Source organism: Pecten maximus, chromosome 13 (assembly GCF_902652985.1).
Source record: "Pecten maximus chromosome 13, xPecMax1.1, whole genome shotgun sequence".
Taxonomy (NCBI): Eukaryota; Metazoa; Mollusca; class Bivalvia; order Pectinida; family Pectinidae; genus Pecten; species Pecten maximus.
The window spans coordinates 27,407,501-27,427,766 of NC_047027.1; the positions used below are offsets into that span (position 1 = coordinate 27,407,501).

Sequence of the window (20,266 nt, forward strand, 5' to 3'; positions counted from 1 at the left end):
CGTCATCTAGGCCCTGACAGAGAGCCAAAAATAGAACTGGAAAGATACTGTCGATATACAACATTTTAGTTCCGTTGATAATCTCTGATAATCTCAGAATCCAGAAGACCAAATCATCTGAAACTTTGCAAAGTTTTTCACTGTGAAATGAGTATGTGCTCAACTCACCTACCTTCTTGCTGCCCAATGGCATACAACGTCCTAAATAAGGATCTGCGATAGGTTTTAATCCTAATGTCAATATCAAGGTCGTTGTAACGAAAATACAACTCGGAATATACTGTCAAAAGCTCTTCAACCGTCACAAACGCTAAACTTCCAGACATATCATTGGGTGATACACATTGGTATAAAGGGTACAATGTAATATTTGGAGCATACAAACATCAATGTAACAGTCTAGTAGGCTTAGATAAAATGACAGATACATTGCTGCTGGAGCCCTATCTCACGTGTTAGTAATTTGATATAGTTTTATTAGTTTTATGGTCATCGATCCGAAGGGTTCGGATCATCTATAACCATATAATATATAAAAACGTATTATCAAGAACACAAGCATAATAATATTGTACTACTCAATGTCATATCTATATATGATCGTTTGGTATTCATTTGTGTTTTGATAAAAGGGAGGAACGCCTCGAATAGTCGACTCAATTTACTTTTCTGTACTGTCGTTGTTACGACGTGGCCGTTTATATGTATTCTAGGCATATGCATCCAGCGAACATCTGTTGTTTTGATCCAGTACATATATTTGACCATACTGTCGTTATTACTTACTAGACCTTATATATATATAATAAATAGTTTGCTGTTCGATTATCAAGATGGAAGGCCGCCCGAACAAAGCATTACGTATATATTAAAAGAAAAAAAGAAAAAAGTTATGTAACTTTTCAAAGGTAAATGTAAATTTTCCAAGCTATCAATAAGAAAAAGTTACACTCTTGTAAGACTTGCCTATTTTCAAATAAAATCAAAGACTACAGACTTGTCCTGATGAATATAGCATTCACTATACAGATATATAAAATATCATTTGTCAATAAGTCTGTATAAATCAATGGTAAAAGCCTTTCCAAATGCATGTGTTTGCTCGATAAGCGTCATGTCCTGAATAGAAATTGAACTATTTTCATAACATCAAATGGTTGCAGACGGTCCCGGAACCTCCGAAGCTCTGTCCCCGTCCGACACTACCTACACCAGGACAGAGGGGGACACGTTACCGGACATCACCTGTACAGCGGACTGTACACCTGGCTGTACTTTCGTCTGGACAGGACCGGACAACACCAACTTTACTGTCTCACCTGTGTTGTCACTGGGACAACTGGACAGATCAGAACACGGGACGTACAGTTGTACTGCTAGGAATGTTGTCGGGGAGTCAACTATAATAACCAGTGTTAATGTTCAGTGTAAGTAAGAACATTTTGGTCTGTTTGTTTATTCTGGTGGCGTCGGTTGCTCTAGAGGAATGTTGCCAATGTTGTGTGATCGCAACGGTTGTCACTGGGACAACTGGACAGATCAGAACACGGGACATACATGTGTAGTGCTTGGAATGTTGGGGGAACGTCAAGTATCACTACCGATGTTAATGTACAATGTAATTGTTATTTTTTCGTTTGGTCATATATTCACTGTATATAAATCAACTCGCAATTAACTTGAAATGCATGGTGTGTCATTGTTGTTGATTGAGCATTGAATATCGTTGTCATATCTATGTAAACATTGATTTATATTTACACAATGTTACAGTAAAGGAACTACTTTTACCAAATACTAAGTAGAAACAAAATAATACGTTTTATCAGATTAAATGTAATAATGCTTGAAAATGTTAGTGTTACTTATGGTTATTTCACATGTGAAAAACTATTTGTCACCGCGTAAGAAAGTTTCAACTTAAATTGGAGAGCCTCATCGACTAACTATTGTAATTCCTCACACAAGTAACCGAGTCTTACATAATCGCGATGTCATTTACAAATGAGGATTGATTTACATAAAACAAAATAACAGAAAGTCGCGTAAGTGTAAAAAATAGTGATTGGATTTTCACTGCTATGTTAACCATGCTTTTATGGAGAAGCTCCGCTAATAAGATAACCAAATTGTTGCGGTACCCTCTGTGAATGTAACTACTAAATGCGACAACGTTAACGAACGAAAAGAATTGTCAGTGAATATAAGTTTTAGTCAGCGGAGGCCAACACTGAATCATTGCATGTTTTAAAATGACGTCTATGGCTGCCGCTTCTGGTTTATGATATATAAGCATTAGTTGCAAATTCATATTCAGCGTATATGTTTTAGACGCCCCCGGTACCTCCACATCCCTGTCCCCGTCCGACACTACCTACACCAGGACAGAAGGGGACACGTTACCGGACATCAACTGTACAGCGGACTGTAGACCTGGCTGTACCTTTGTCTGGACACGACCGGACAACAACAACTTTACTGTCTCACCTGTGTTGTCACTGGGACAACTGGACAGATCAGAACACGGGAAGTATATGTGTACTGCTAGGAATGTTGTCGGGGAGTCGACAGTAGCAGCCAATGTTTCCGTGCAATGTAAGTATAGTAGGTTTACCTGGAACATATTTCAGATACGGAGAATAGTACAAAGGAACCGTGAAACATGGTCTATTTGTGTAGTTCCAAACATATAAGACAAAAATGTATATTCTGTATTGATAGAAATAGATTTTCGACTGCCCATTATTGATTTTTAGGTCATCTGAGACGATGTTTCAAGTGACCTTTTCTAATCGCCTTTTACCCGTCGTCGTGCGTCGTCCGTCGTGCGTCGTCCGTCGTGCGTCATCTCCGTTGTCCGTCCGTAAACAATTTACACTTTCGCCTGCTTCTTAAAAACCGCTAAAGCAAATTCAATGTAATTTGCAGAAATCTTCCAATGTTGGAGGTCAACCAACATTGTAAATAATATGCCCCCCCCCCCCCCCCCCCCCCCCCCCCCCAGGGCCTGAGTGGTTGGGCAAAAAAGAGTAAAAATGACAAATTTTCAAAAATCTTCTTCTCTACTCTCATATATTGTAGAATCAGACCCTTCCATCGATACTGACAGTGAAGAAATGTGGTGCTTTAACAAAATTGTGAATTGCATGACCCTTGGGTCTCACGTTTGCCCCTGGGCTGGGGGTAATCTTTACTTAAGTTTATATAGGGAAATAATATTTTTGACTATTATTTGTTAGATTTGTATTGGAATTCATTCTAACTTTCTTAAAATTATCAGCATGGAATGACAGCCTAATGACCACATGTTAGTCCTGACTGATTACGCGGACTGATGGATAGGGCAAAAAAGGGTCAGTTAGATTAACTGAAATATTTCAAATTCCAGGTGACCGGTAAGGCCCATGGTCCTCTTGTTACTAATATAATATAAACAAATATCGGGGCTGTCATATACATATATATTTATATTAGTATTCAAACTACACTCAAAGTCGCTTGTGAAGCTAACAGAAGTCAAAATATTAATGTTTATGTCATAATACAGACCTTAACTCGATATTACATCGAAATCTTACAACGTATCAGTTTTGACATACAAGAAATCTCTTTCTTGTAGGAATTTTGTAGGAAATGTTTACTTTTTCATTCCATCTGATAAACATACCTTTCACCAATTTTCATCGTAAAACACCAAAAAGAACAAAAGTTATGGTTAAACAATTGAAGCTGCTAGGCAGTCATCTTGATCCGTGTCGTGCCTTGACATGTGTTTACAAATTTAGGGGCTGTCTCAAATAGCGATCTTAATTTTTATCAGCAATCTTCTGATCATTTCTGAGGAACTCGGTAGAAATTTAGACATATATGTATATAAATTAATTTGAAAACTAGCCAATACTATTGATATGACTTCCTATTACAGTTGTATAACACACATTTAGGTGATTTCCAGACTTTAATCCCTTTATTGATCACAGGATTCTCCTCATCTAAAATTCACCCGAATACAAACTTTAAAGCACTTTATAAAACCCTACAAATATGTCGACAAGCGTTGTTCTTTATATGATGATTTTCTAACATCTTAGTTAAACGTCGAATCCACTGTATCGACATTTACAAAATAAGTATGTTGCAATACTCCTTCCGAATAGGGCGTCTGCACAAAGGTATGAAAGAGGTATTCATAAGCACATCGAGAGATTGTCGGATATGCTAATTGTTCCGCTCGAAATAGTTTATGTGTCAAAAGTTATTAAAACAAACGTGCTTTGGCGAGTCAAATCTATCTCTATGTTATCAATAAATATATGCCAGCCAGTAGTTTCGATGGGTGCTGCAAGTAGCCTAGACTCGAGATTCCCCATAAATATTTGTTTCAAGCTGCATGACAAGCTAATATTCCGTTCTCGTTTGGGATATTTGTTAAGAGGGAGACCATATTAATTTTGGCCGAAAGAATTGATAATAAGTCGGCCATGCTTAATAGCCTTGTAGATTTCAGGAAATAAACAGAACTGCACGAGCGCACAAAATTTGCTGTATGTTTTAGTATCCTGCTGATGTCGCCATTGTCCTTTTTATCATGTTTAATAACAAATCAATATTAACTTTACTATAGAACGTCTCTTTTGACAAATTCGATTGACCTCCTGAATGTTGTCCTTTCGGTGTAGGGTAATACAATGTTGTTGAAAAATACAATCTATATTTTTAGCTGATTTATAGCTCTGTGGTTGCTTGTTTATAAATATATAAGTATTTGTTGCAAATTTATATTCTTTGTATTTATTTTAGACGGCCCCGGTACCTCCATAGCTCTGTCCCCGTCCGACACTACCTACACCAGGACAGAGGGGGACACGTTACCGGACATCACCTGTACAGCGGACTGTAGACCTGGCTGTACCTTTGTCTGGACACGACCGGACAACAACAACTTTACTGTCTCACCTGTGTTGTCACTGGGACAACTGGACAGATCAGAACACGTGACGTACAGGTGTACTGCTAGGAATGTTGTCGGGGAGTCGATTATAATGACCAGTGTTACTGTACAGTGTAAGTATGTGAGAAATATAATAAGGAATAGTTATATTGACATATCTGAATATAATATAAATCACGACAACATGTTAGTTTGCAGTTGTGTTGTTGGTATAGTCTGCCCTTTACCCAAGTTACAAGATACATGATTAATGTTTGACATGTTAACGGGATGTTGATGTTGCTGAATTTAGATCACAATTTGTTACAATTGTGCTGAAGTTTATAATACTTAACGTTTCTATTCAAACCCCGGGGCCAAGCGTTACCTAAACACTTACGTATGTAAGTTAATTTTGCCCTTATATTTGAAAACCACCAAAATCACTGTATATTAAAAGTTCCAGGTTCCGTTTTAGTATAAAATAGAACTAGGAACTCAGGCTCCTATATTAAAAAAACTGAAATAATCTTTTCCCACTGTTAGTTATGCATATGTTTTCCATGTGAATTCGGTTGTTTGGTACCCAAGGTATATTTTCTCTTACTTGCACTAGTTACTACTTACCTATATGTAGTCACGTGACCGGCAAGAGGGCTGACATTAACACTTGACTGCCCATTACGACCCCTTTACGGCATTTCATTGTGTATATAAACATGGTGTTCTTTTTTAGCATTAAAAAAACAACAACAAAAAGAACAAGCGCTGATACACGGATGAAAGGGAACGTATCATATATCGTGTTGCTTTTAATTATTCGTACATGTTTGTAGATCCTATATTGGTAAAACCACCGTCCTTATTGTTGTCATGACATCTGCTTCTAGCCGCGACCACGAATACACTGACAAAATGAAAATGAAATTCTTATGCGTAACTTGCCTTTTTTATTAATCTGTATTCAAACAAAGATTTGTTTATGTTTCTAAATATGTCTCATCAATAAAACATATCAAAGTCAACATAAGCATTAAAAAACACAAAATGCAGCCTAGGTATCAAACAGTGCGGAACAGCGACGAAAGTGTAAACAATGTGACGTCAATGGAATGAAATAATGTACAGCGATGTATATTTTACATGAATACAGTAATGAGCAAAATAATGGGGCTCAACATTAACCAACACCCGTACCAGGAAACTATGGAATTGTATCTTTTCCATTTCTAGTATCGGCGCCATTGTGGTACGAGGTCTAGGATAGTATTCTTCAGGCCCATTGTCATTAAATGATTTTTTTTCTCCATTTGAATAGTGTATTATGAAAAGTTTGTTCTAGAATCTTCTCCTTTTAAAAAGATTATTAGATGTTTAAGTGACAGTTTTTTTCTGAAAATGTGATGAGCTCTTCAAACTGATATAAACATATTGCGTTTGGTTTCTAGATTGACGAACATTGAGAAACTATCAGCCAAATATCGCAACAGAAATAAATCAGCTTATTCTTTTTGTTTCTTGCATCATGCATATAACTTTACTTTTGTTTTTTAAAGTGTACCCGGAACAAAAAACTATATTCAAATATTCTCTATGTAACCACCAAAAAAGAATGTCGCAAACCGCATCAAAATCGGTTGGCCGAGTACCGAGATATCGCACATTGATGTATGCGATTTGCACCTGTCGGTCGACTGCTAATCAGCGTATCGGTCAGTCACGCTGCTTTGGAACTCTTCGGTCTATGACATCACAGGAGTAACTGAAATGGTGGTCAGCAGTATGACAGTGTGAACAGTAGCAACACAGACATGTCTGAATACGATCTAGACATGAGTTTTGTGGTTGATGACTTTAGCGAATATTGCCGACAAGAAGATGGATTCCAACAATATCAGTTTGAGCCTTTAAGAAAATTAAATCTTAGTGAATTGGACTCTGAAAATGACCGCTTGGGTAACACAGACTGATGTGTTATATCAGGGACATACAATTTATGCACGATCTAATAATCGATCAATCACGAACATTTTTTTTTATAAAATAATGTGCCATTTCATTCGCAAACTAATATTCAAATAACCATACCAACAATACAACAGTTCTGGATACACTGGTTTGTGAGACGATACACACGTACAGTAAACATATGCAATGCATTCTATACGAAACCCGCTTTTAGTCATGAAGACACTACATTCAAAAAGTAAAAATGTAATATATTATATAGATTCATCGTGATCTACAAAAGACTACATCTCTCACGTATGGAAACCAGTGTTGGCCCCGACAACTCTCTTAGATAGATGCAGTTTTTTTTTACCTGGCATGGTCTCGTGGCTTACCGTCGATTAAATGCTTGAGAAAGATAAATAGAGAATGTTACATGGTAAAATACATACCACATGCCATATCATCCCGAAGACCCAATATCAGGCCGAGGGCTTTAGACCGAGGTCTGATATTGGTCGAGGGCTGATATGGCTTGTGATATGGATTTTACCATGTTTTATTCTGTTTTTCATATACTTAAATACTGAAAGTAATTACGTCAACACCAAAAGTTCAACTGAACATATTTGTTGTTAAACATATCCACGGCAACACCTTTCTCTTTCAGGTAGCGATTGCTACTCAATTGAATGGATTTCAATGTGTCCGGCTCGTATTCTTCCCCGTTTGATTTCTGGGCATTCATGGAAAATATTGCTAGATATCTGTCAAGTTCTTTTGACTCTAGTTCTTCGATCTGTCTTTCTTCATTTCCAGTTTTTCTCACGGTGTTTGGGTTCCTCATCTGTTTTACAAATTGACGAGTTGACTCCTCCGACTCATCAACACAAGTACGAGGAAACTTCTCCGACGATCTGTCATTCGGTTCATTTGTAGCTTCACTGGACTGGTTCCGTTTATATATTAAATAATCAAGTTCCTTTATGAGATCTGCATGTGAGTTAAGGACCTTTTTTCCCCTCACTTTCTCTGGTCGACATAATGACAGCTGACAGCTGAGTTGTGCGCGTGTCTCTAATGTAAACACGTCGTATGCTGCGTGCTACATCCTAGAGGCGTTCCGAACTTAAACAGCTTAGAGGACTCACACAACTAAATCAGCCAATCAGCTGGTGTTTCACTTGAACCAAGTCCCCGAGGAAAATGTGTTTCTTAGGTTTGTAGCTGTTTTCCTGAGTAAATAACATATGAAATGGGTACTTTCTATACACGAGAATAAAGTGTAGGGTCTTGAGATTTTGAAAATCAAAAATATACACACCTACTTTAAATGGAATGGCGTAGGATTCGAGGTGTAAAAAGGCGGGAATTCCCCAGTGTACTGTTAATGTTAGGGTTACTGTCTTTCGAGTACCCGTGTGCTCTAATATGCCATTAACCCTATACAATAACAACATTTATTCGATAGAAAAGACTTCAAACTTTAATTTGATATAAATTTCACATCAGACAAAAACTTGTCATAGTAAGACTTTTTTGTGAGGTTTTCTAACTAGTCCGTTTCGTAGTCTCTTGATATTAGTAAAGACCAGTACAACTTACTAATTTAGCTGTCTGAATTTCTTGTATTATGTGTTTGAGCTCATTTGTAGGTATTGCCTACAGTTTGTCTTTTGGCCTTAGTATTTTCATATTGGTCGGAATTCTGGATATGACAACAAGTTGGAACATCTTTGTTTTCAGACATGATTCTTGATTCAAATACACAAGTATATTTCATTTTTGTGTTGACCAGTGATGTGTGATTCCCCATTGGAAATCTTTAAAGATTTAGAAAGCTTACTGTACTTTCGGTGAATTTTCTCAGAATGCAATGAGAATTAATTTCAGTGGGTGTTATATACATATGGTAGAGTATCTCTGCTAAGGAGATTAAAGGAAAATGACGTCTGTCAGGCCAGTCAAGCGTCATTATAGCAGCTTAATTGTCCCCACACCCCATTCTGACAGATCGCTCAGACACCCCACCTGAGGGAGCAGAATGGCTATGTTTGATTCCCAGATTAAATCTGGTTACCAATGTTTATTTATATCATATAAGCATACTCTTCACCAGTACAAGACAGACTCCCAGTGCCTCTAGCCTCTTACATTTTTTTTTAAAAATCTTGGTTTTTTAAATTAATTTTCAGGTATTTGTTATATTATTATTTAAAAGTTGATAAAACTGCATTGAATTCGTTTATAAGTTTCAAATCATTAGTTTATTAAAGGCACATATGTATATCACAAGTGCACCAATTTAGAAAAAAATAATGTTTAAAACTGATAGGTAATCGAGGGCATCAACATAGGCGAGGTCATTGTTACTCTTGACACAGTCAAGGTCAGATGTGCCAGCACATCATGGGAGACAATCTGCTATTTCAGGAGAACTGCTGAATACAGGTTGCTGTAACTTAATGACATAATGACAGCTGACAGCTGAGCTGTGCGCGTCTCTAATGTAAACACGTCGTATGCTGCGTGCTACATCCTAGAGGCGTTCCGAACTTAAACAGTTTAGAGGACTCGCACAACTAAATCAGCCAATCGCCTGGTGTTTCACCCGAACCAAGTCCATGAGGAAAATGTGTTAATTTGATATAAATTTCACATCATTTTAACTTCAAACGAGCGAATAACGGGATGGGGTCACTAGTAATAACATATAGTAAATTATCTAGTCGTGTGAGTCCTAAAGAGGGGTTCCGAAAATCGTGATATGCATTTTCCGACCGGCGGTGTGATATGGGCCATGTTAATTTAGCAGTATTACACAGGGCGGGATTGTAGTATTAAGTAGGAGGTATATGATAAATATATATATAATAGTGATAATAATACAAAACACAAACCAGAAAATCACAAGCGCTTTCACATGCTTTGAGATCAAGCTTGTCAGGTGTAATGAAAGGGTTTGTTTGTGTCGTCATCACTGTGTGCTATGGTTACGTCAAAACAACAGAGATTGATGACGTAATAAAAGACAATGACCAAAAGTACACATAAATACAAAATTGATGACGTCAAAATAAAAAGATACACAATTAAAAATTGTATAAAGGAAAACAATTGTTTTTACAGTAATATTGATTTGGAATTACTCAGAACTACATGAATTAAGACTTGGTTTTAATAGATAAATAGACAAATGTTCTTTTGATTCCCCTTTTATAGCATCTGAGCTAGACATTTGGTATATAGGTAAAACATAAAATTCACTTTTTGAACATTGGTACATATGTTTACTAACTGTTGAAAATCTTAGATTGTCTGTTCTTATTTGCTGTCTATGTATTGTCATACGTTTTCTAATTTCGTTGACCGTCTGGCCAATGTAAAATTCTGAACACTTTTTGCAAATCATAGCATATATACCATGTTTAGATATACAATTCATATTTGCTTTGATTTGAAATTTAAATCAGGTTTTTAACGTAACATTGGAATATTCTATCATACTTTTACATGTACCAGATCTAGGACTACCACATTTAGAAATACATGGAATTTGCTGTTCAGAGTCAAATTTTGAACGGCATAATAAACATTTCAAATTTCTTGGTTGTCGCTTACAATTTGTGATTTTATTTCTGTCTAATACCTTTTTCATCTTGTCACTATTCTTAAGCAAATCCTCACAACTTCTAATGATTGGAAAAATATCAAAATTGTTTGGATTGTGAGTAGAAACAAAGGGTAAAATGTCTGTACTTTCGGCTTGCGACATGGGAAGTAAAAGGTTCCTTTTCCTTTGCTTTCTTTATTCCATTCAAACTTATCTTAGTAGGGTAATGTTGTTTTTAGCTCACCTGGCCCAAAGGGCCGGTGAGCTTATAGCATGGCGCGGCGTCCGTTGTCCGTCGTCCGTTCGTCCGTCAACTTTTCCTTTAAATCGCTACTTGTCCTAAACTACTAAGTTGATTTTGACCAAATTTTGTCTGAAGTATCCATGGGTGAAGGGGAACCATTTTGTATAAACGGTGGGTCTGGCCCCCCAGTGACCTTAGGGGTGGGGCCAAATATGGGAAATATAGCAAATTCTTTAAAATCCTTCTTCCTCTGTAGAAATGAAGGGATTTGATTCATATTTGGTCTGAAGCATCCTTGGGTGAAAGGGAACCAATTTTGTATAAACGGTGGGTCTGGCCCCCCAGTGGCCTAAGCGGCGGGCCCAATAGGGGAAATATAGCAAATTCTTTAAAATCCTTCTTATGTAGAAATGAAGGGATTTGATTCATAGTTGGTCTGAAGCATCCTTGGGTAAAGGGGAACCAATTTTGTATAAATGGTGGGTCTGGCCCCCCAGGGGCCTGGAGGGTGGGGCCCAATAGGAGAATATAGCGTATTCTTTAAAATCTTTCTTCTTCTGCAGGAATACAGGTATTTGATCCATGTTTGGTCTGAAACATCCTTGGGTGAAGGGGAACCAATTTTGTATAAACGGTGGGTCAGGCCTCCCAGGGGCCTGAGGGGCGGGGCCCAATAGGGAAATATAGCAAATTCTTTGAAATCCTTCTTCTTCTATAGGAATAAAGGGATTTGATCCATATTTGGTCTGAAACATCCTTGGGTGAAGGGGAACCAATTTTGTATAAACGGTTGGTCTGGCCCCTCAGGGGCCATAGGGGCGGGGCCAAATAGGGGAAATAGAGATTAGTCTTTAAATTTCTACTTGTCATAAAGTTTTTAATGGATTTTCACTAAATTTGGTCAGGAACATCCTTGGAGAGAAGGGGAACAGAGTTTGTATAAATGTTTAATCTGAACCTCAGGGGCCTGAGGGGCGGGGCCAAATAGGGGAAATAGAGATTAGTCTTTAAATCGCTATTAATCATAAAGTTACAAATAGATTTTAACTAAATTTGGTCAGAAACATCCTTGGGGAAGGGGGAAAGAGTTTGTATAAATATTGACTCGGACCCTTCAGGGGCCTAAGGGTGGGGCCAAATAGGGGAAATAGAGATTCCTTTTTAAATTGTTACTAGTCAAAGATTTAAATGGATTTGAACCCAATTTGGTCAGAAACATCCTTGGTGAAAGGGGAACAGATTTTGCATAAATGGTTACTGTAACCCTCCATCCCATAACTATGTATAGCATCGCTGGACATTAAGGAATAAACACAATTCAATGTAAAAATAGGCCCAAGGGTCTTTCCCCACCCTAAGGTAATTAGTTTCTTTAAACACAATTATGTTGTAAAAATAATCCGTAGGGTCTTTCAGTCCCTTAGAGAGTATATGTATTAACAAATTGAACATGAACATTATTTTGACGTTTGGTCAAATTCAACCAGGTGAGCGATATAGGCCCCATGGGCCTCTTGTTTCAAAAACACAACTGAAATTCCTGAACATTCCTGAAAGCATGCTTTCAAATAATGTTTTATTGTTAAAAGACACACCATAGGTATTTCTAAGTTTAAATCTATAAGAAAACTACTGCAGAATAAATTTTCACTAGATGTTCTAAAAAATGTATGTGCGGTTGGTGACAAAATTCAAAATAAGTTCGGTTTTCGGAGTTTATATAGAGAAGTATATATCAGAGAAAAGGAGTTTTTCATATATTTTATATACAACATAATATATATAAATCTCGAAAATAAGGTATTTAACTCTTAACATTTACTGGGACGACCATTGAAGATAACTAAATAAAAATTCCATACAATCAACAGTACGCATATATCAAAGAACAGTAATTGAAGAAGCAGAAATATTGTCTAAATCGATACAAGTTAAAAAAATGTATCTGTACTAATTATGTAACATAAAGAGTCGGGGTGTAATAAAATAAATTTTAACTTTTTAGTTTAATAGTTTAACTATAACCTGCAGAAAATTGTGGTATAGACAGCTTTAATCTACTGTCATGAAAATGATCAGAAAAAAGTCGGAATTCGAATTTAGAATACAAATCATACATGTTTGTTGCCTGGCATTAGATAATTTGAAGAAGACCAACGATAACTTTATGTAATGGTATCTATACAGTCGTATAAGACAGAGTGTCATCAAAATTAATAAAACAAAAACCAAAAACACCTATAGTAAATTACGTCGTCCTATCGAGTAGTTTGATCGTTTCAATGGTTACGACTGAAATTGTGTAATAATAATTTGTTCTTCGCTACTGATGATCCAGGAATGATAGAAAATAAAAGGGTTCATAGTAGATTAAATTGACCATTTTCTTTGAATTTAGGTCACACGCGTAAACTTTATAATCGTTTGTAGATGTCACCAAAATTACCTTCATTTCAGATTGCTGTAATCTCGATCTTATAAAATGATTTATGGATATTGTTGAACATTGATCATAACAATGGTTATATATAATTGACAGCTACATTAAACATAAACAACAAACTAATGTTTTTTTATTTGTTTTTCGATATTTTGTTTTGGCTGTAGAACACTTATAATACAAGCAGCAGGTATATGTAGTTTCTAAACGATCATCCCTATTATGTTTTGTCTTTTGTTTTTCAGTTCCTCCAACCATACTAGATCTTATCTCTAAAACCGAAAACGGTAATCTGACAGAGGGAAGCAGTATATCTCTGGTCTGTTCGGTGGAGAGTTTCCCTCCGGCCAAAATACAGTGGTTCTATAAAGCCAACAACACAGTTCTACTGACCACCCCAGATGTCCTGGAGAGTACCTACACCCTGACTAACGCTGACTGTCTGGACACCGGACTCTACACCTGTTCTGTCAGAAATAGTGTCTCTACCACAGCGGTCACCAGGGATATACCGATCAACGTTCTCTGTAAGAAGCAACACGCTTTAAATTTACAAGGCAATGCGGGATTTAAATTAGGCTATTTCTCCGGTGATGAAGTACAATGATGCATGGATAAAATCGGAATATTGACATTATTTGCAAGAAATTATTTTTAAAAATGTTCATGTTTATAATACCTTAATTAGTTATTCTTCTCTTCACATATTGACGGGATACTTATCACAACTTCTTGTGGACAGCACGCGCATTATCGTACAATCTAAATAAACATATGATGTCTAGATTGCGGAAACTCTTTAGATCAAGCTATATCAATTTACAAACGTTCCGCGTGGTACTGAATGCTTAATAGCAAGTTGCGGTGTTTACACCGAGCTGTACACAGGCAATATTTCTTCACGTGAATTTCATGTGATTTTTTTGAATTTCACGTGAATTTCACTTTTTTGCTCTTTTCACGTGCAATTCACGTGAAAAATTTCACGTGAAGGAATATTGCCTGTGTACGAACTATTGGCATAAGTTATTAACCTAAAGAAGCAATACAATTGGCATACCAGCAGGAATTTTAAGTGAATAGCATACGTACTTGTGCATTTAGTCAGTACCTTGCAGACAATTTATGATCTGATGAGTATTCAGTTCCAGAATCCCCGATGTGATGTATATATCTATATTGTCATTGTATTGGTTTACCTAATTGATCAAAGGTAAGATTTATTGATGATTACAATATCTTCCAATATCATAAGGATTAGTTCTTAAAAAATCAGATCAACAAGAAATTTGCAATTTGTGCAGAATATCATTTTAGATATGTGGCTGAAATTTTATATAATTTGTTATAGGTAAACCACGAGAAGACTCTAGGGTGATTGGTAATCATAATTTTGGTTTGGCTCTCTCAGAAAACTTAACTGTTACTGCTAAGTTTCTGACCAATCCTATGCCATCATTCACTTGGTCGTTTCAAAACGCATCTAGTGAGAAGACAGAAGAGCTTGTAAGCGGTGCACACAACTTTGGAACACACAATTTCTATTTTATGACGAACCTATCTGCAGTGTCGGTAGGGATACGTACAAACATGCAGGAACACTGGTACGGAACATATACCGTCACGGCCACAAACAGTCAGGGAAGTGGAAGGATCAGCTTTATAGTGGAAGCACAGGGTAATATTGCACAATCACTCATAGCATAGATAGTGGGCTCTTCTATTTGTCCGAGAAGATATAACGCACAGAGGCTAAGGTTGGACAGTTGGAACAAACTATCACTTAGTAATCAGGAATTATCGACATGACGTTATTGAGTTGTTTCCATTACTTCATACATTTTTTTGTGAATGGTGATTCCCCTGTCTCAGACCTAGTGTTTAGGTATCTGGCGAATGAGATCAATTGATGTTTATTTCTGTTTGAATTCAATGATTTGTAAACATGAGAGAACGATGTCAAATATTGGTCTGGGTACCGTTTCACAAAACTTACATTTGCGTAAGTCAGATTTACAAATTACTAAGCTTTTCATAATCCTTGCGAACCTCCGTTACTTACGTCCTGTCGTAACTTACGACAACAATTTAAATCTTACCGTAGAGTGTACGTTTGAACAGAAAATGACGTCATACAAATAATCATAAGAAAACCATTCTGCCTTGTGAACAATCATTTAGAGATAAAAACCAAGTTCTGTAAGTCGAAGAGGGATGGCCACAAATTCTTATTGTCATGCAAGTAATTGTACTCATATTTGTAGACTGTGCTAACATTCAGTCTATTTAAAAAGCATTACGTATATCTGTGAGTTGTGAGCAAATTTGTAAAAATTGTATTTTTACCAATGTTTTACTGCATGATGAACATATCCAATGGGAATTTTCAAGAAAATTTGATCTTATCTGAATAATACGATTGTTTGTCGTCTCTTATTTACTTCCAAGCTCGGGAGTGGTAAATCTTTACATCTAAAACGATACTCCGGTTAACCACCGTCTCTGCAAGCTTCATGCTGGTCAGCCAAATTTTCCGGTTGAAATATCGCTGTCCATGGAAAAGATACATGTAAAATTTTATCATTTTTTATAAAATTTTATTTATTTAACAACCTGATTTAATTGCAATGGTATATGTTCGAATAGCCAGTTAAGACATTGTATGTTTTAATGTTGGATCTTTTTTCATTTTGTGGCAACATTTTTTTTTTAGGAAAACCTAACCCTCCATACGAAGGAGCAGTTATTTGTCCCGGCCCAGACCAAGCCATCCTTAGCTGGAAATCGGCATTTGATGGAGGATCCACCCAAACATTTGCTGTCGGGAAAAAAAGCCAAACACAGGACATCTTTGTTATAGACAGAATACTTGATACCCCCGACCCAGGACAACACCGAACTGCCAACATTTCTATATCTGGTCTAGCTGCTGGAACACAGCATTTCTTTGTGGTGTTTGCTGTGAATAGATTTGGAAACTCGTCGATTGAACGTGAAGTCAACTGCACAACAAAATGTAATGAATCAAATTGCATTTCCCCTAAGACATCTGCAGTATTCGTATAATTCATGATTCCGTTTTTTCCAGTGTCTTAATGAACTGTTGACATGCTAAGAAGCATGAATTGCCATTCAACTTTCAAAATATTAAGTGAATCACAAATACTTCTGTAGATACTATCTTGATTTTTAATGATTTATTTAATAATGATTTTTTTTGTAAATGCCGTAACAAAGCTGCAAGCTGCCATTTTTATTTTGACATTTGATGTTGTTTTCGTTATTTCTTAAAAAAACAAACACACTCATAAAGAAAAAAAAATACAAAAATATATATATTTCGAAAGCTGCAATTACAATAGCAACTTAATATACGCAATCTCAAGTAGAGATTTAGCTTTTTTGATAATCATCTAATTGATAAATACAATTGATATTATTAACTAAAGTTTGCACATTCGAAAGTTAAAATGTGAACTACCTGTTATTCACAATGTCTTGTATATACAATATATGAATATATAACTTGGCGTCGTTCAACTAGCGTATAAATATGTTACTTCGATATAACCGTGCTGTCTTGTTTTCACCCTCAGCTTTGCCTGTCCCTGAAGCCTCCCCCCTAGGTCCAATACTAGGAGCAGCCGGTGGTTCCGCTGCAGCAGTCATTGTCGTGATTATTGTAGTTATCATTGTGGTAACAAAGAAACGAAAGTCCGGAAAAAACAAAAGAGGTAGTGATAAGTTAAACTGGTTTCAACAGAATAATATATCTATATGATGTTTTAATGGTGATGATTATCGATAATCACATATTTCTTACAGATTATGTTATCATAGATATATTCAAATTATGTTATTCTTTTATAAGACATGATTTAAAGACTAAAAGTTATGCGGTAAATGAAGCTTCACATTTTCATTCAGGTCACTCAGCAATTAAGGTTCACTACAGTGTGTTGTTCTATCTAATGTTTTTTCGTTATGCATCACTGTTAATTTTGCATCCATTTTATATGCACCTTAACTTTGACACAATTTTTCATTGTCTTTATTTCCCTGTTTCATTGTTTTACGTGCTCAATAAGCATTTAAAATGAAAGTACATATTGCCCTCTGTATAACGGCGGCCCTTTTAGGTCACTCGCATATTAAGTAAGATCACGTGACTGGTAAATGCAGCAACATTAACACCGTTATAGATTTTTGCAATGTGCAACCTTTTTATCACTTATTTCAACGAGGCATCTGGAATCAGTGGAAGGGGTATATCAATATTAATCTGAAAAGGCATATGCATCTGATGAATTACAAACTCTAAATTATTGTCAGTGAAAGACCTAACTATAACGTTTTTGGTTTATTATCGAACTTTCCCCTATTTGTCGCGGAAATCATTCAGATGTATAACAAAATCTACATAAATAAGTTGATTTCCTGTCCAAAAAGTCTCCTTTAATATTTTTTAAAGTTTGATACAAGTGTGAACATTTGGAAAATATATGATCGATATTCATGTCCCGATATTGAAAGTCGTCCGTGTTTTAAGTATCGAAAGGCGGCATAGAAACGAACAAAAACTACTACATGAATGAAACGAATCGTAATCATATTAAATTCACTATTTGAAGATAATTTTCAAAGACATTCTGTATTATGTAGAACGTTTTCAGTTATATGTACAAGTTGGTAAATTTGATATTGTGTTAAAACTAAGGTATCTCTCGTTGCCATGGCAGTCGATCCCGGCTTCGATCAGGAATGCGGTGACAAAGTGAAAGTATAATTCTTACGCGTAATTTGTCGTTTTCCGTTAAACTATAATCACAGCTTGCATTATTTGATGTTGCTGTAATATATCTTATAAATGCAAACATCAAAAACTAACAAAAAACTGACAAAATACCAAATGTAGCCTTCATGTCCGATTTTGGTGAAATTTTGTATGTAGGGGTATTAGAAGACTGCGAATTCAACTGCATGGGTTTTGTTGTAATAGGAACAATATGGTCGTAAATTAGATATAGTTCGATTTCTGTGAAAATTTGAAATGAATTTTAGAGGACTGTGCATTCAACCGCGTTGGTATCTTTGCCATAGCCATAACATTTGTGTCTTTGGGACTATGAGGGGCGTTTTTGAGAACTTAAGTACTTGTTAATGTTGGTTTTCACATATGAAAGTCGTTTTTTAATTCCATTTTCTAGTATGAACTTAGCAGAATCATTGTAGCTATTGAACAGTAAAAATTGTAGCATCTAAACAATGAATTACATCGTATGTCATACCTTTCTTAAACTATCTATATTTTGATACATATATATATATATATCTGTACATTAAAGATAATGATAAGGATTTGCTAAATGTAAAACCCATTTGATATGTTATATCTGCTGACAGAAACGTATTAGCTTGATAAATTCTTGAGGTTCATGTCATCGACAAAATACTTTTTTCTATTTTTGAAATACAAATGCTTTATATATTTTGAATGTTCTTTTAATTGATCCCGATTTTTTCAGATGATGATATCGAAATGATCCCTGAAGAAATAAGGTAAGATTACGGTTGTATAAAGAAAATCCACTTTCTATACCGTTATCGAAGAATTGACATATGGCATGAATTGTAATAAATTTCTTTCCTGGACTGACCTTTTCTTGAAGGCTATCGTGTAGATTTTGTCCTTATTCTTTTCTTGAAGGCTATCGTGTAGATTTTGTCCTTATTGACTTTGTGCAAAACTTAATACGCTCTTGTAGCAAATCAAGGTTATCGATAAAAAGATATCGATTATAAAAGGTTATCAAAATATCGATAGACAAATGCAGATGGAAGATAAACGAGTCTCATGTAAAACACTCATTGGTATAAGAATAATCACTTAGAGGTCTGATGGGGGATTTCAACACGAGACTTATCGACTCATGGAGAGCTAAGCATTCTACCAAAAGGAATAAAAGTTCCCTTGTCGTACCCCAAGGTAAATCCTATCTTTTCTTTTGTTATCCTGATAGTCAAGAAATATATATGCAATGTTGACTTTATCTCCCTACAAGTCATTGCTGACGTAATCTAATATTGAATTGTATTTTTGCCTTTCTGTCATACAAAAACTGTGAATAGGGATCATTTTTTCTACAGGGATAGGTAAAGAAATCTCAAACCGCTAACAGCTTGGACACGCCTTTCAAGGGTTAACAGCCTATATCCCTCATTGGTAAAATTTTCATGTCGTCATAATACGTGGTGCCGCATTATAACTTAATTGAAAAGGGAAAAAACTTCATCATAGATATCTTACTCTTACTGTATGCTATTGAAATATCTTACTTTGGAAATCATTTAATCTCGTAATCACACATATGCTTAATTGTATATTCATTTTGCCGCCGTATAGGAGATACGGGTACTCTTAAGTAATAACTATGTATGTCTGTCTATCTGTCTGTGAGTCGTCTGTTCATTCATCCACAAATGTCAAGGACATATTTCGCATCTTTTCAATAATAAATATTTTGTTATGATGAAACAATGTTTTCAGAATTAAACAATGACTTTAATTTCCAAAGGTCAAGGTCATGGCGTTATTCTATACTGTTTATTTCTTATATATATTTCTTTATGCGATCGGCCAAACTGGTATCAATATTCTTTATTGCTATGAATTTCACCTCAACCTTAACGGACCTGCTGATGCAGACTTTGAAAGACATCATCATGACTCGCCCGAAACCAATACATGTGCAATCAATTATTGCGAAAGCTCACCGGCGGCAGCAATCACAATTTTCATTTATTTTTTATGTATGTATAAGCATGTCACTTGGAAATTGTATGTCACATAATATCGCTCCTAGACCTCTAATGGATGTATAAACCAATAAGAAGGGTGTGGACTTGCAAGCTTTCCAAAACTAACCCCCAAAATCTTTAAAGTGGGTTTTTGTGTCAAAAAAGTAAGTTCCCTAAATGGTAAAATTCCAAAAAAGAAAAAAAAAAATCACAATTTTTTTTTCTGCATGATTTTTCCACAGCATCACTCCTGGGTCTTCAATGAATATATATACCAAATTAGAAGGGTGA

At 35.8% G+C, this 20,266-nt stretch overlaps 1 protein-coding gene across 1 annotated transcript in view; it reads left to right on the forward strand.

The window, feature by feature from the left end:
• The first annotated feature begins 6,741 nt into the window (after nucleotides 1–6,741).
• LOC117340597 (nephrin-like) overlaps nucleotides 6,742–20,266 on the forward strand; it is a 48,117-nt gene continuing 34,592 nt past the window's right edge. The window contains exons 1-6 of the mRNA XM_033902361.1: nucleotides 6,742–6,886; nucleotides 13,423–13,704; nucleotides 14,529–14,855; nucleotides 15,891–16,193; nucleotides 16,774–16,911; nucleotides 18,703–18,736. Of these exons, the coding sequence (XP_033758252.1) occupies nucleotides 6,742–6,886; nucleotides 13,423–13,704; nucleotides 14,529–14,855; nucleotides 15,891–16,193; nucleotides 16,774–16,911; nucleotides 18,703–18,736 (1,229 nt within the window). The remainder of the gene's footprint in view (nucleotides 6,887–13,422; nucleotides 13,705–14,528; nucleotides 14,856–15,890; nucleotides 16,194–16,773; nucleotides 16,912–18,702; nucleotides 18,737–20,266) is intronic.